This window comes from Puma concolor, chromosome C1 (genome assembly GCF_028749965.1).
Source record: "Puma concolor isolate L17-30 chromosome C1, mPumCon1.1.hap2, whole genome shotgun sequence".
In the NCBI taxonomy this organism is placed as follows: Eukaryota; Metazoa; Chordata; class Mammalia; order Carnivora; family Felidae; genus Puma; species Puma concolor.
This window is the reverse complement of record NC_141674.1, coordinates 168,552,302-168,569,693: the sequence shown is the minus strand read 5'-3', so window position 1 is coordinate 168,569,693 and position 17,392 is coordinate 168,552,302. Positions and strand designations below refer to the sequence as shown.

The following is a 17,392-nucleotide window of genomic DNA, read 5'->3' as shown; positions in this document are numbered from 1 at the left end:
ATGATTCTTTTAAGATTTTTCAAGGTTCCTTATATAGGTATAAGATATCTTGAGATGTTGTAATTCTCCTGTGACTTGGTTGGGGGCGGGGGAGAGAGGGTTATTATTTCAAACCAGTTTTTTGTTCTTGTTTTTAATTACTGGAAACAGGTACATTACTATTGAGTGAGATTCTTTATTATCCCTGTTTGGGAACTACAAGTTAAAACCCTAAGAAATAATATAAATACTTCTACTTGCTCACACTATTGTCTGTCCTTTGAAGTTGTAAATTGACTATTTTATCATTTGCTCTTCAGATGGATCCTGTGCAAAAAGCAGTCATTAACCATACTTTTGGAGTGTCCATTCCCCCAAAGAAGAAACAAGTTATTTCTTGTAATGTCTGTCAGCTTCGCTTTAACTCAGATGTGAGTATCACCTTTTCATTGCTGTCAGTAGTCTGCCAAGCTGAAAGTCTGATTGTTCTGGATATGTATATCTCTTCATATTTACATGCCCTCCAGCAGCCACTCCCACTGGTGGCCCACTTTCTTTAGTGTGCCACATTTTCTGATTCAGATTCAACATAGAAACCTGAGCAACAGAGTAGTTAATATCAAAAATCAAGAATTTCTCTAATCTCACTCAAATTATGTTTACTTTGCAAAAATACTTAAATAGCAGGAAATATTTTTTAAGGTTTAAAATACAATGAATGCTGAAGAAAACCATTGTTATTTCTCTTTATAACAAGTGTCACATTTTATGTGTATGCCAAATCATATTAAATACCTGAGAGAAGAATTTATTATACAATTTATATTTTCCCACAACATGGAAGTGTAGGGAAATCTTTGTAAATTATTTTATCTGGCCAGCATAACCATCCTGCTAAAAAAAGTAAAAGAAAAAAAAAGAAAAAGAAAAGGATATAAATCATTTATTAAAATAGATTTTAAAATGTAAAAATAAGATAACATGAAATTAAAATAAATAATATTAGAATGTCTATAATACCCAATTACCAAATCTGAATCTACAGCTGTATATTATATGTGTTATTTCCTGAGTTACTCCATCCCAGAAGCCATTTTTCAAAGAACATGTTACAGGATTCATGTTTCTTGCAAATACTAAAATAATAAATACTCTTATTTACATATACCATTAAATGATATTTTGATAATTCTATATAAGAAACATAATAAAACTTATAGTCATTGGAAAAGAGTGCTTTTGTCATGCTTAATATGATTTGTAAAGGTATATTTAATGTGATTTCCATTAAAGGTCAAATAAATTTTTATGGCACTTGATAAAATCCTCCTCAACTGCCTATTCAAGAATTAAAGTGTTCCTAAAAAATTGAGAATTATATGGTATCAATTCATTTGAAGTCTTAATATTATCATCTGTCCCCAGATTCATCTATAGACCCTGCACAATCCCAATTAAAATCCCAGAAAGCATTTTTGTAGAAAATGCCAAGCTATTTCTTAATTTACATAGAAAAGAAAAGCCCTATAAGAACTAAAGCTTAAAAAAAAAAAAAAGAACAACAAATTTTGAGGACTTCCACTTCTTGATTTCAATAGCCACCTTAAAACCTACAGTAATCAAGACTGTAATATTGGTGAAAGAATAGTAGACACATTGATCAATGGAACAAAACAGAGTCCAGAAATAGACCCATGGCTATATGGTCAGTTGATATTCAACAAAGTTGCAGTGACAATTCAATGGAGAAAGTCTAATCTTTGCAATAAATAGTGCAATTGGATATCCACATGTAAATTGTAAAAAAGAACCTTGACAGCTGTCTCATACAAAATTCAAAAATTAACTCAAATGGATAAGTATAAACTTAAAAGTATAAAACTTCTAGAAGAAAACACAGGAGAAAATCTATGTGACCTTGAATTAGGCAAAGATTTCTTAGGAAACAAAAAGTATGAACTATAAAAATATTGGTATATTAGGCATCATCAAAATTAAAAACTTCTACTCTTCAATGACACTCTTTTACTTTAAGAAAATGAAAAGAAGAGCTACAGACTGGAAGACAGTAATTTAAAACATGTCTTGTATACAAAATATTTAAATAACTTACAACTCAGTTAATAATAAATGGCCAAAAGATTGAAACAAGCACTTTACCAAAGAAGAAAAAGGAATGACAAATAAATATGCAAAACAGTGCTCAACACGATTGGCCATTAAAGAAGTACAAGCCACAATCAGATACCACTCCACCTATTAAAATAACGAAAATTAAACAAATTGATAATACCAAGTGGCAAGGATAAGGAGCAACTGGAACTCTCATTCATTGTTGATAGAAATACAAAATGGTGCAGGGACTTTGGGGAATAGTTTAATAGTTATTTATAAGAAATTTTTATGAAGTTATAGATACATTTTCCATACAACCCAGCAATCTGACTTTTAGATATTTATCCAAGAGAAATGAAAACTTATGTTCATACATATGTGTCACCTAGTAGCTTTATGCATAATTGCCCCAAACTGGAATTGACCCAAATGTCTATCAAGTGATCACTGGGTAAATAAACAAAAGTATAGCCATACCATGGAATACTGCTTAGTGATAAAAAGAATGATGTACTGATAACATCCTACAGCATGGGAGAATCTCAAAGGCAGTATGTTAATGAAAGAAATTGGACTCAAAGACTGTATGCTATATGATTGCACTTATGTAACTTTCTGCCAAATACAAAACTATGGGGACAGAGATCAGTAGTCAACAGGGACTGAGGATGAGGTTAGGGAATTGACTACAAAGGGTACGAGGGATATGAGGGAGGTTTTTCAAGTGTGAAAATATTCTATGTCTTCATTACTGTGGTGGTTACACAACAAGTTTTTTTTTAAAACTCATAAAACTAAATACCTGAAAAGGAATGTTATTTCATAGAAAGTTTACCTTAGTAAACCTGGCTAGAAAAAAAAAATCAAAGTGATAGGAATCATGAAATATTTTGTAAATAGAAGACTAATTCATGATAGAGATATAACTATGAAATATATTGAACTACAATATTACTACTAGATTTAAAGTATAATAGTTAAACGACTTTTGCAAGAAAAGACAGAATAACAAATGTTAAAATAGATCCAAGTATATATCACAGTTTTGCATTGTTATTATCCACATTTCTGTGGTCACCTAGGGAAATGAAAGTCTCTGTAACTTTATGAATATAAAATGGCAGTGTTGGGGTGCCTGGGTGACTGAGTCAGTTGAGTGTCCAACTCTTGATTTTGGCTCAGGTCATGATCTCACGGTCATGGGATCAAGTCCTGTGTCAGGCTCTGCATTGACAGCACCCAGCCTGCTCGTGATTATCTCTCTCTCTCTCCCTCTGCCTCTCTCCCACTTGCTCTCTCCCTCAAAAATAATAAATAGACGTTTAAAATGGAAGTGTTTACTACTTAACTGACCGCTTACAAAATGTTATGTCCATCTGAAGACATGATCCATACTTAACGTCTAGCATTCCCACTGCAACAAGGCTGGTTGTCAAAAACGTCTCATAATACAAACAGGTTGCAAAGTGAAGTTGCAAAAATTTTGCAAAAAAGGCAGACTTTCATGAAATCTATGAATGTCATGTTAGAGAATTGTTTGATGCAAAGCCACTGACAATGGAGGATCTGCCTGTTAGAAGAGTTAACTTAAGAAGAGAAAATAACAAGGTTGATTATAGATCGGCTCTTCAAAAAAAAAAAAAAAATGTTTTGGGACACCTGGGTGGCTCAGTCAGTTGAGCGTCTGACTTCAGCTCAGGTCATAGTGTCACAGCTTGTGGGTTCTAGCCCCGTGTGGGTTCTGCGCTGACAGCTCAGAGCCTAGAGCCTGCTTTGGATTCTGTGTCTCCCTCTCTCTCTCTCTCTGCCCTCCCATGCTCACTCTGTCTCTCTCTCTCTCAAAAATAAATAAAAACATTAAAATTTCTATTAAAAAAAAGGTTTTGACTATCAAGTGGATAATAGGGACTTTGGGGCAATTATGAATCCCTTGAATTAAAAAAATAACATATTTCCATGGTTCAAAAAGCAAATTAATTTCAAAACATACATTGAAAAATCTTGTTCCATCTCATTCCCCATCCTCCCACCCTCCAGGCCATTCCCTGTCTATCTGTAACCGCTTGAATATTTCTTACATATCTTTCCCGAGTTTGTTTATACAAATATAACCAGGTATAAATATTCTTATTTTCTCCCTTTTCTACATAAAAGTTAGTGTACTATTTATACTTTTCTTTGCCTTGAATTTTATACATAACAATATATCCTAGAGTGTTGTCCTTATCAGAACATAGAGAGGCTCCCTGTTTTGTTTTTTTTTTTACAGATGTGGTAGGCAAATGTGTCCACATCCTAATCTCTGAAACCTTTTACTATGTTACCTTGTACGGCAAAGGGGAATTAAGGTAGTAAATGGAATTAAGGCTGCTAATCAGCTGACCTTAAAATAGATTGTTCCAGATTATTTTATGGCCAAAGATCCTTATAAAGTACAAGTGGGAGACAAAAGAGAAAGTTAGAATGATGTGATGTGAGATCAACTTGACTGGCCATTGTTGGCTTTGAAGGTGAGAGAAGGGGCCACAAGCCAAGGAATGTGGGAAGCCTCTAGAAGTTGGAAAATTAATAAGAAAATTTATTTTACCCCAGAGTCTCCAAAAAAAGAACAGTCTTGCCAACATCTTAGTTTTAGCCCAATGATACACAAACTTCTGACCTCCAGAACTGTAAGATAACAAATGTGTTGTTTTAAACCACTAAGTTTGTGGTAATTTGCTGTAATAGCAAGAGAAAACTAAGAGTAGTCTACGTGTGGATGTTCCATAGTTTATTTAAATAGTCCCTTATGGGTGAACACAGGTTGTTTCTGATCTTTTGGAATCACGTAGATTTTCATAGTCAATAAATGATAGTTAGGACGTAAATTCAGGTCTCTTGCCTTGAAAGCCATAGGTCTTCCTAGTATATTATGTTGCCTCACATAACAATCTTACTCATTTACTTAGCATGTATTGGGCTCCTATTTTATGCCTACCATCATACTCGGCTCTAGAGACCAGCAGCAACTTTTACTCGCAAACAATATGAATGAAAGCATCTAAAGATGAACTTTCTTAGATCCTCTTAGAACATGTTGCAGGTCTTCTGCTGTATGTTTTTATGAGTCCATTTCCATGGCATTTCTGTTGGAAGGACAGGGTATAAACACCTCCACCTTACAGGTGGAACAGCTAAGACCCCAAAGGAATGACTACAAGTTTTATTTTTCATTTGTGTCATGGGTTGGGTCACAAGGAGGAATGTCAATCTCCTTTCCGTGCCCCAGGATTACTCTGGGAGTAGGTTCAAGTTTGACTTGAGTTTCATTTGATGTCAGTAATTTTCTTGATACTTACTAATAGAGACATGGACAAATGTATACAGGTGAGCATGTGACCACCAGCTTCCCTGTCGCCACCCAAAAGTTCTGCTGACAGTGGGGAAAGAAATTAATTTGTGAGTCATGCTAGACTCTGGGCAGTAAAGTCACAAAGTCTAGATGGCAAATTCACAAGTGTGACATATACATGTTCTCCGTGTTTAGTAATGGTGCTATAATCTGCATAACTGAGCTCTGAAACTGAGCATTTTTTATTTGGGGGAGAGTTTATTATTTTATAATTACCCTATTTACATTTTAATGTAAGAATTAAGGGGATGCTCATCCTTATTTTCTTTAATAACATTTCTAAATCAGCCTGAGACTGAATTGGCTTCACTCTTCAGTGTAGAAAATATGTTTATTGAAAAATCTGGAAGGCAGATTTGCACAGTAAACAGACTGCATTCCGCAGTTCTCCATTACCCATGTAAAATGTACCACGGCAGGCTTCATGCATTAAAATTCAATGTGACCTAGTTTAAGTGTCCCGTAGCCCCCTTTGTCCGGCTTTTATCATCTCAGTAGAACTCCACTGTTGGAAAGCAAAAGGGTACAGCTTTATTTACACGATATACTGTTATGCAAATGAGCAAGCATTAATCACAAACATTTCCCAAATGAACCTTTACAAATTAACACCATTAACTTTGCCAGGGGCAGGCACTGCAGTCCAGGAATAATATGTCTTTCCCAACTGAGTCCCAGACATTTGCACAGATTTGTGCAGCACCCAAATCCTTAGTTTCTTCTTGGCCACCTTTTTTTTCTAACATGGTTGAAGCTGAGCACTGAGTGAGTTGTCCTAAGCCTGAAGGCCCCTTTCTTCTCCAAAGAATGAGTGTACTGCAACTACAGTGTGGTCATAAACTGATAAGCCTAAATCTGAATCTTTACCCTTTAGCTGGGAAATATATTACTAGAGCTAACCCTTGCCAGGGAAATAGGTCTATACCATCCTGTAGTTGGTTAAAAAAAAAAAAAAAAAAAAAAAAAAACTCTCAAAATTATTGGGCATTTGGTTTTCACATGAAAAGATCAGAAACTAGAGCGAACATAGACTTTTAAAATAATTTTGAGGCTAAATGTTTTCTCATTTTTTTTTTAATTTTTTTTTCATTTATTTTTGGGACAGAGAGAGACAGAGCATGAACGGGGGAGGGGCAGAGAGAGAGGGAGACACAGAATCGGAAACAGGCTCCAGGCTCTGAGCCATCAGCCCAGAGCCTGACGCGGGGCTCGAACTCATGGACCACGAGATCGTGACCTGGCTCAAGTCGGACGCTTAACCGACTGCGCCACCCAGGCGCCCCTGTTTTCTCATTTTTGGTTAGGTTGACAGCTGGCAGATCCTGAAGATTTTCTGATTTACATATTAATTTCATTTCTTTGGATAATAGTAGCAGAAGGATAAAGGAAACTGATCCTCAAACAGATCTGACACAAAATCAGGGCAACTTGATTTAAAAATAGAGATGATCTCCTTTTATTATTATTGTCATCTCAGAACACGGTTAATCATAAACACCCTTAATATACTAGTAGGTCCTTTATGCTTCATAGGCAAATTGAAAGGAGAGCATAATGATCTTTTTAATCAAGTTTTATATACTCTAATTTAGGAATTGACCCTGAAATTTTGATACTCAGCATTAATACTACAATTGATTAAGCATGAGATGTAGTGTCCCTAATTGCTGACCCCACAGGCTTTCATTACTCATTTGGTGCTACCCCGTTTGATGTTTCAGATTTACAGTATTACCTTTGAATAGTACAATAAGCTTCGAATCACTTATTGTTCTCATTTTCTTTATTTTGCCTTACTTTGTAGTTTCTCCAGATTTTTAATTCTGTTGTGTCGTTCTTTGTTTGGTTTTTGCACTTTGGTTATCCAGTAGCTCGCTCTCTCATTTTAGTTCTTTTTGCTGTGTTCTATTTCCTCATGTCTCGAGGCCTAAACAGATGACCTCATGCCATTTCATTGATTTACGTTGGACTAAGTACAAATGGATGGGAAATGAAGGGTTCGCTTAGAAGTTAAAATGTCAGGTTGACCAACCTTTGTGTGAGCATTTGTGTGGGTGACCTGACTCTCCTATTCTTTACTATAAATCTCTCTGAAATTTCAGAAAGTGCAGTCCTTCCACAATCCCCGTCAGTTCCTGTCTGAGCGCAATTGGTGTGTAATCCGTATGTCCTCAGGGCCTTCCCTCAGCATTTTGCATCCTTGCCTTCCTAGCAGTTTTCTTTTGGATCAGGTTAAGTATTCCCTCCTTGTTCTTGCCACCTCTCTCTCTCTTTTTTATTTTGATCTTATGCCCACTTCCTGATTTCTTTAGCAGTTCACAGAATACAATACAAATTCTCCGTCTTGCATAAACAAACTGCCCCCATCCACCATCTGCCATTGAAGAGGCTTTAGTGCCATTTCTGCCAGAGGACCTGGCATCCTCTGTCATCCGGCAGAGATTTTAGCAGTCATGAGATTAGGGAGAAAGCCACAGCTCTTGGGCCCACGTAAGCGCCCTCTCCATGTGCTCTTGGCTGACCTTCCATCCCCTCTGGCCACTGGGCCCGACTCCACCTCTCCACCAGCTGCCATGGGGCAGCAGGTCCCTGCAGCAGCTGCCGGCCCTTCCCTAGGAAGGGCCGAGTGGCCGACAGGAACCCATTAGACTCTGTGTTCGAAGATGTCCCTCACAGCCAAAGCTGAAGAGGCACTCAGCTGCAAGGGCAGCTACTTTCTTTTTCCGAAGGGTCAAGCTTTTTATTAGTCACCATATGACAGTCCTCCAGGAGATTCCACATTTTGCTATTGGCTGCCTAGTGCTTGCTTTTACCTCCAGAAATTCTAACCATGAGTTATCAGTGTTTCTCTTTCCCTGTCAAAACACGTTCTTTTCTACTGAATGACTACGTTCCTCCTTCCTTTGTTCTCTATCTTCCTTCTCCCCCCACTCCTCACCCTTTTCTCTTTTCCCCTTCTTCCTCTTTCTCTGACACAAAAGTACAACAAATATACTAGTTTCCCTGTCCTTCTTGGACATCTGTAGTGTCGTCATGAAGCTTTTTTGAGGTTTATAACTGGATTTATTGCTTTAAATTCAGAGGTACTTTACTTGGAAAATTCCCTAGAAGGCAAAAAACAAACACTTTGAGTTTATTATTTGAAACTCTAACCGGCATATTATGTAAAAAAAAAAAAAAAAAAAAAGTTTATCCTGTATTTCCTGAATTCTTAGACATTGCATTTGATAGTGTGTTACCCTAACCGATATGTTAAGGAAAGAAAGCTTCGAATATTCTTTTTTTTTTTTTTTTCAATATTTGACCCTCCCTACATCTCCATGGTCACATACATCCGAAAAATATCTACCTGTGTTGATTCTGCACATCAACTGCTAAGCGTTCCCTCCTCTCCAAAGTACACGTACAACCATTGCCTGCCACCCATAAACATCTGCTCTATTTCTCTTAAAGCCTTCTAGCAGCTTCCTTAGTCTATCCATTTATACTATGTTTATATTCATATAATTGTAAAGAAATTGTCTAATCTCAATTATGTATAATGAGATATATATAATTTGTTATGTATAATGAGATATGTGTATATAATTTGTTATGTGTGTATATATATGTATATGTGTGTGTGTGTGTGTGTGTGTGTGTGTGTGTGTGTATACATAATTTGTTAGGGTTTTGTTTTAAAGAATTGATGCTGATAAAATATGAGGGTTAGAGTTTTAAAAGTACTGGTGCCTACGTGGCTGGGTTTCACCTGTATTAATAGTGGTCTCCCATTCAGCGATGAAATAAGCCATGGAAGTTGGTTCTCACTGAGAAGGGAGTTTATGATGAGGAGGTTTGGAGAAAGCCACACTTAAGCTGAATTCTGCCGCTGGTGATTAAATAAAGAGATACCAATGTAATAATAACCTCATTGCTGGGTTGGGAACCGAAAAGCTTGTTGTAAAGTTTACAACTATCAACTGTTAAGCAGTACAAATTATTAGATAAATGAATAATTTTGTAAGTTTGAAAAACCAACTGATTCTGTCAAGAAAAAGCCACTGAAGATAGAAGGAATCAATAGCATCAAATGGAAATCTAGAAAATGATAGCCTGCTTTTGTCAAACATTTTACATTTTTCCCATAAATAAGACTATTTATATTGATTCTTAGGTGTGGAGGGTAGCGAAGCAGATAGGAGGTAATTAAAAGCATAAATCTCAGGAGCTTGGGAAGGTAATTCTGTGCTTTGCAGACAGAGCTGACAAAATGATGAACATTTTTTGCTTCAACTTGACAGAAATATAGCGATGGTTATAGGGAAAAGGAACATGCCGAGCTCAAAGTTTTCTTCAATAACTCTGTTTAACAAAGCTCTTAACAAAGTGTAGTCAGCTTTTTTGAAGCATATAGTAGTTACTTATTAAATTAAAAAAAAAAAACCTTGCCTCCAAAGTAGGCAATATTACAAAAATGCCACAGTCCTTCTCAGCACTACCTTATTTTATTTTACTTTATTTTTTTATTTAATTTTCTTTAACATTTATTAATTTTTGAGAGACAGAGAGAGACAGAGTGTGAGTGGGGGGAGGGGGCAGAGAAAGAGGGAAACACAGAATCCAAAGCAGGCTCCAGGCTCTGAGCTGTCAGCACGGAGCCTGAAGTGGTGCTCGAACCCACAGACTGTATGATCATGACCTGAGCTGAACTGAGACACTTAACCGACTGAGCCACCCAGGCGCCCCAGCATTACCTTATTTTAAATGTGTATTTGGATAATTTAGAACAGATCCTAAATTCATCACAAGGAAAGACTAGGATAAAGTGAAATTTTTGAAAAATGGTGAGCATTATGACTTATAAAAACTCATCAGGTCCTATACTTGACTAATGAGGAAATCATGCAACACAAATAATTCAATATTTTTCTGACTTTTCTCAAGACACATAGATGCCTCACATGACATGCTACTTTAGGTATTTATATGTGTTCAATAATATTCAAAGTTACAATAATTAGCCAATATGATGCTGTGAAGAATAGCAAATATGAATGTTACAAGGAAAGTACCAAAAACCACCCCCATATATCAGAATATATTCTCAACAGAAACTGTTTAGTACTACAATTCACTATCAATACTACAAGCTTTGGTACATTTCCACTAAATACAGGTTTGCTGGGAAAATATGAATGACACCTTTAAAAATTACTATGGGACTTCTTTTTTTTTTTTTTTTTTTTCCTGAGTAAAATCCCTGTGTTAGCAGCTCTTGTAGGTAAAAGCAAAAGGATCCTGAAAGGATTTTCAAGTTGTTTTGTTGGTGATTTTGGCCATCTAAAATTTGTCTTGCCACTTGGGGTTTGAGGAAGATTATTGAAAGCTTGTGTATTTTCCTTCTTTGGGTGGTATGGATTTCCTTAGTTCAGATTGGTTGTGGAATCCTTAACAAGCAGATTCATGTTTTACTCAATTTTAGTGGTTTGAGATTCTTCAGCTAAAAATTTATTTAACGTATAATTAGAAATCAGGTAGAATTTCGAGGCTGAACACCTGTAGTTTTTCTCAATAATTAGCTACTGCTTTAAAGTTATATTCATGTTTTATTTTTAGGACATGTTTGTTTCCCATAGTTTGTTTTATATTCTGCATGCCTCCATGGGCAATTGGCTATAATTTTCACAACCTTTCCAACCCGAAAAAAAGTAATACTTACGTAAGACAAAAACAAAACAAAAAAAAGCCTGGATGCAACAAAAACTAATTTTGTCCACTCTGTTGCTTTCAAACAAGTGGCTGATTCAATACAGTTCAGAACCTCCTGCAAAAGAGGTAACTTTTAGCTACTTTCATCTCTCAGCATCAGTTTGAGTAAAATGTGACATCATTTGCTCTAGAGACCAGAGAACTTTAGATATGGCGGGTCAGCATAAAGGTCAGTTTTGAGGGAGAAAACCTGACTGACCATAAGAAATTTTATGATACATAGCTCAGGTTGGAGACAGGGGATAATAGCACATGAGGAGGTCTTGCTTTAGCCAATTACTAAAAAATTCAAGCTAGGAATCTTCATTGGAAAATAGTGTTGCTAGTTAATATGACTTCTTCAAGAAAAGTAAAGAAGCAGCCAACTTAGCCAGGGACAGAAGAGTCTCAAAATAGTTCTTTCCTAGAAAGGAGGATTCGAGAAATAGAAGACAGTTTCCCCATCCTCACAGACCTAATTATTTTGCTAGGGAAACAAAGCTAATACACTTAGAAACACTGATTAACTGTATATTGTAAACTGTAAAGTAATATTAATTTAGAAAAGGAGTCAGCACAGAGGCTGGAATACCCACAAACTGAAAGCTAGCATTTGATGGATGCCTGTTCTACCAGGCTCTATAGTAGATACTCTCCACATATATTATCTCTGTATTTGCACAGAGGTTCATGGACGAGGTGAAACTATGAAAGACTTGAGAGATGGTCAGGATGAGGGAGAGAGAATTGAAGGATTATAAATACTAGAGCTAAAACAGAGGGGGCTTCTTAAGGGTGTGTTCTATTTATAGGCTGCAGAGAATCCATGAGCCTTCTAAAATTATGCAAAATTTTGCCTACCTGCATACCTGAAACCACGATCGCTTAAGATAATGATTAAAGTGATTGAATCTTTCATTCTAGCAGAGTGAATGTCCACAGCTTCCTTTGGCAATATGTTCCAGGATTTAATCATTTTTAGTGGCTAGCATTTCATCTTACCTAATCTTGAAAGAAGGAAAAGGAAGTAGGGAAGTAGGGAGTTAAGGAAGGATGAAAAGGAAGGAAGGAAGGAAGGAAGGAAGGAAGGAAGGAAGGAAGGAAGGAAGGAAGGAAGGAAGGAAGAGAGGGAGTGAGGGAGGGAGGAAGGAAAGAAAGAAAGAAAGAAATGAAATGAAATGAAATGAAATGAAATGAAATGAAATGAAATGAAATGAAATGAGATGAAATGAGATGAAATGAAATAAAACCATGGTCTTTTTTGGGGCGCCTGGGTGGTGCAGTCGGTTAAGTGTCCGACTTCAGCCAGGTCACGATCTCGCGGTCCGTGAGTTCGAGCCCCGCGTCAGGCTCTGGGCTGATGGCTCAGAGCCTGGAGCCTGTTTCCGATTCTGTGTCTCCCTCTCTCTCTGCCCCTCCCCCGTTCATGCTCTGTCTCTCTCTGTCCAAAAATAAATAAATAAATAAATAAATATTAAAAAAAACGTTGAAAAAAAAAAAAAACCTTGGTCTTTTTTTCTTCAATTCCATCTGCTAAGGCACATGAAGAGCAAATATTGTATTCAGTACTCAGAAAACAGTTCTGATGCACAGAACTCCCAAGAGTATGTCACTCTTGTTAAGGTTATGACTTTTGGGAGCTGAGAAAATGATTTGGCTCTTAATTTGTGTTACCTTCAGTTAGAAGTGTATTTTAACTCTTATAAATAAAACTGTATTACTTTATCAGTGGTATACCTGACACATTTGATACCAGAAACAGATAATTTTAATATCCCCTCTATAGAACAGTCACTTTCAGGAAAAAAAAAATATGAATTTATATGAATAATAATGAAGTCCAGAATAAAACTCAGAAACATTTTTAAAGTTTTAATATATTACTAGACCACTTCATATTACAGTACAAAAAAGGAAAAAAGTAAAGGATTGATTCTTTTTATTTATATGAATGTATTTTAAATTAGAAAATACTTAAACCTACATATTATTCTTCACAGTAGTAATATTATAATAACAAATAAGTGAATTATAATAAAATCAAAATTATAAAAAGATACAACCTACATATGTACTAAATTATACCAGTGATAGTTTATTTTGTTCTTCATTGCTTAGTTTTAAAGCACATTAATTTAAAAGAATTTTAAAGATTAGCCAATAAAATCAGTAAAATTTGTCACATATAAGCTAAAATTCATATTTCCCAAACAAGAATAATGCACCTCACAGTTGATACTGTCTCACTCCTAAATTTTAAACACAAATAAAAATTCTAAGCAGTCATGTAAAATGAGAGAATGTTTATTTCTTTGTCTTTGCAATCACTGTACTAGCATTGTTTATTTGAGATCAACTATTGAAATGCTAGGATATGAGCTGCACAGGATTCACAGACTTGAACTACATCTGAAATGAACTTAAATGATTTTTAACCATTAGGAACTTACTTTCAAAATAATAGGTAAGCAGAGTCATTGTCCATTGGAAGTTCAATTATATAATTGCAAGTTCTCTGCATTAACTTCTGTGTAGTTAATTAAAAGAGAAGTAGCAAAACTTTGCTGATTTAAGCTTGCATATATATTATTGAAATTCAACTGTAACCACAGCATTTGTTTAGAATGTGGAATGAACAAATTTTATTTTCAGGAAGATTATTTTATAACTATGTTTAGAATTGCCAACATGTTTTGATAGTCAGAAGTAGGAGGTCTTCATGTGACTGTGGCCACTCTTGATACCTAAATGTTCACTGTATTAGTCATTTAGTTTGATAGCTTTATTATTACTTCTAAATTATTTATAGACAGGACAACCCCTTATTTCCTGGACCTGAGGTAGACAGCCTCATTTTCAGTATACCACTGACATTTGTTATTCAGTTTATGGGAATTCTGGTTCTGCTTTAAATGCATGTTACATTTAGCATGCAAAATTATGTAGTGCTAACTTATAATCAGCAAATAGTTTTCTTTTTATCTTTGATGATGCCCACTGAGTGTTCTCTGAAATGTAGCTTTCATTCTCTCTGACCTGTGTGAGCTTGAGGTGATTACCTGGTTTTTGCTCTGGAAAAAAATACCGTTCTATGTTATTTGAGAGATACCTATGGAATCCTTTTATGCAAAGATTTATTTGTTTATGTCATGAATCTTTATTGGCTTGTCTTACATCATTCAAGAGGGATGGAAAAGGATAGATTCACTAAGGCAGTAGTTGTTAAAGTTTTGTAATTTAAATTGCTTAAGGCAACAAAATGCCCTATCTGCACTTTTAAACTAAAAATACCAACAACCTCTTTTTATGATTTAATTTATACATTTACACAGATGGTCATAGAAGGGGGTATTCATCAACATCTGTAAAGGTTGAGAAAATGATGAATATTTGTAAAATGCCAGAATAGAATTACTGAGTTTGCAGATACAGATAAAAAATACAAAATTTGAATATCTAAAAGATATTCTCTTCAAGCTAGTTTTCTAAAGATCTAAACATTGAGTAATTGTCTTTTGCATAAATTTCCCTTTTTATAGATGCAGTAAATTCTAACTAATTTGGACTACATTAATTAGGAATTTGTGATAATTCAGGTATAGGGTGAATTATACTTTTGTTTGGTCCAAATCCTTTCTTCAAAGATAATGCAAATGAATGTTGCAAAGGAGATTGAAGCATGGAGATTTAAAATACCAATGGAAACAATTTTTTTAAGCTTACTTAAGCACTTTAAGGATGCTCATTAATATATATGCAATGATATAATTTAAAATAATTCTTACATATTTTCATGAATCACCTAAAAATCTCTGGTAGCTAACAGCATTTCTTCAAAAATGTTCTACTTTTTCAACCTTTTTTTTTTTTACCATTTCATTATACGCCTCATCCAAATTAGTTTACGTTAATGAGGTTTTTCTGAAATTATAACCATTTCTTAATATCTAGTACTATTCTCTTTTTTTTAAGCAAATGAATACATTTGTGACTTGGTTAACATTTCTCTGAAAGTCTTTTGAGTCAAGTGTTTGAACTTAAGTAATATCTAGATTTTATATTTCAGGTGAAAGAGACATTGTTCTGAGGGATGACTTACCCATTTTAGTTATCTGCACTGATCAAATTAACTGAATGATCAATAAATCACTGATTCTGTGTTCTGACCTGGGGCTATCTTGATAGACAAGTGAGGGAACCACTGTATTTAAGAATTATTTTACCAGTAACTGAGTGACTGGTCTGTTCCGAATTTGCTCATTGCACATTGAGACTGATCAAGTAGCCAGACCCCCAAGATCATACCAGCTGGTGACCCTTTTTTCAACCCACTGCTTTGAATCACAGGCAGAATTCAGTCAGCAATCTGGAAGGAGGGACTCATTTGATTATGGCCACTCCTTACACCAAAATCTTCACTCTGTTAGTTACCTAGAACTCTGAAAATTCAGGGTTCTAACCAGTTATGCACATTTCTGATCTAGTTCTTGCCACTTGTCCCTTTGCTCACCACACTGCAGCCACCATGGCTTCTTTTGATTTCTGAAAATCTCCCAAGCTGCTTCTGTCCCTCCCACATTTTTGGTCTGGTCCAGAGTCCTCTTTCAGGTGTCACCTCGGAGAAGCTTTTCTAGACTCCTTGGTCTAAACTAGCCCACTCCCAGTAGTAATTTTATAACACCCAGTAATTTTCCTTCATGGAATGAATCACGGTTGGTAAAGATATCTTTATTTACATAACCGTTCGTTTAGTATCTGTTTTCAGTGCATGTGCATGTGTGCACACACACAAACAATTGTTGGCTCCATAAGGGCAGGGAGTGAGTATGTTTTGTGTATTGCTGTCTCCCTGGTGCCTAGCATAGTGCACACATATTTCTTGAATTAATAAGTGGTCCTAAAGGGAGATTTTTTTTTAAAGAGTAAGAGTGGGGGAGGGGAAGATAGGGAGAGAAAGAGAGAGAAAGAAAGGGAGAAAGAGAGAGGGAGAATCCCAAACAGGCTCTGCACTGTCAGCATGGAGCTTGAGGAGGGACTCCATCCCAGAACTGTGAGATCATGACCTGTACTGAAATGAAGAGCTGGATGCTTAATCCACTGAACCACCCAGGCACCCCCTAAAGGGGATTTTTTAATTTATGACACCCAAGGATTGGTTGAGAATTACTGAATCCATTCTCTACAATGAAAACTATATCTCACATGATCTTAAAGGTCCCATCCCCAGACCTTTTTTGCCTCTAGATTATCCTAAGGAAATGAAGGTCATCTTTTATCAGAGTAACTAAGGGAGAGAGTCTATTCTGTTTTAGATCCTCTCCTCTGAAGTCCGTTTGGGCCTAGTGGTCTTATCTTTTAATCCTGGGTTTAAATCCAGGGTCTTTTTTTCTGGTGGTATAATGTTGGATAATTACTTAACTTTTCAGTCTCTTGGGCTAATAACACTTGCCTTACATAGTTTCATGAGGATTAAATGAGATGGTGTCAGTAAAGTCTTAGCATAGTGTCTGGTACACAGAAAACAATAAATAGTAACTATCTGTCACTATTTTTATTATTGAACTCAGAGTAATTTTTGTGACTTGTCATTGTGTTTGCAGTCTTCTGGCTGCTATGTTCTCTCTATGGCTCCCATTCTTCAGTTCTTTGAAGTGATGAGTGAGGCACTATGATTTTCCTCAGGGCAGTAGCTATAAATAGGTTCTTTATTTCACACAAACATGGCTACCGCTCCACTTTCTATGCAACATTATCAAATATTCTTCCAGGACACAAAGACCTCATATTATATTATTTTCCAGTTATTTTATGATGTTGTTTTGAAATTATAGAAAAATATTTTAACATTTAAGATGTTATTGTCCTTCAGTAAGACTATAGTTTGTCTTTTATAGTTGTGTGTATGTATTTTTAATTATTTTTCCTTTGTTCCTTTAGTTATCTTTCCTTTTTATTTCCCTTGATTTCTGTGTTTTATTACTTCCTTGTATATCCAGCTTTTCTGGTGTCTTTTCTATATCCTGTGCCAACTTTTCTTCCTCATCTTATCTATTAAATAGAGCTGTTTCTCAAAATTCTTTCCTCAGATAGGTTTTTCTCCCCCTTTCTACTTAATTTCTCAGGAATCTCATCCATCCCCAGAGTTTCATCTATCATCTTACCATGTGGCTCCCAAAT

The 17,392-nt window shown here is 35.7% G+C and overlaps 1 protein-coding gene across 12 annotated transcripts in view; it reads left to right on the top strand.

Moving 5' to 3' along the window:
* Positions 1-17,392, top strand: part of ZNF385B (zinc finger protein 385B) — a 429,607-nt gene that overhangs the window by 367,901 nt on the left and 44,314 nt on the right. For all 12 annotated transcript variants that reach the window (XM_086719063.1, XM_086719062.1, XM_086719073.1 and 9 more), the window contains one exon: positions 300-410. In XM_086719063.1, the coding sequence (XP_086575189.1) occupies positions 300-410 (111 nt within the window). The remainder of the gene's footprint in view (positions 1-299; positions 411-17,392) is intronic.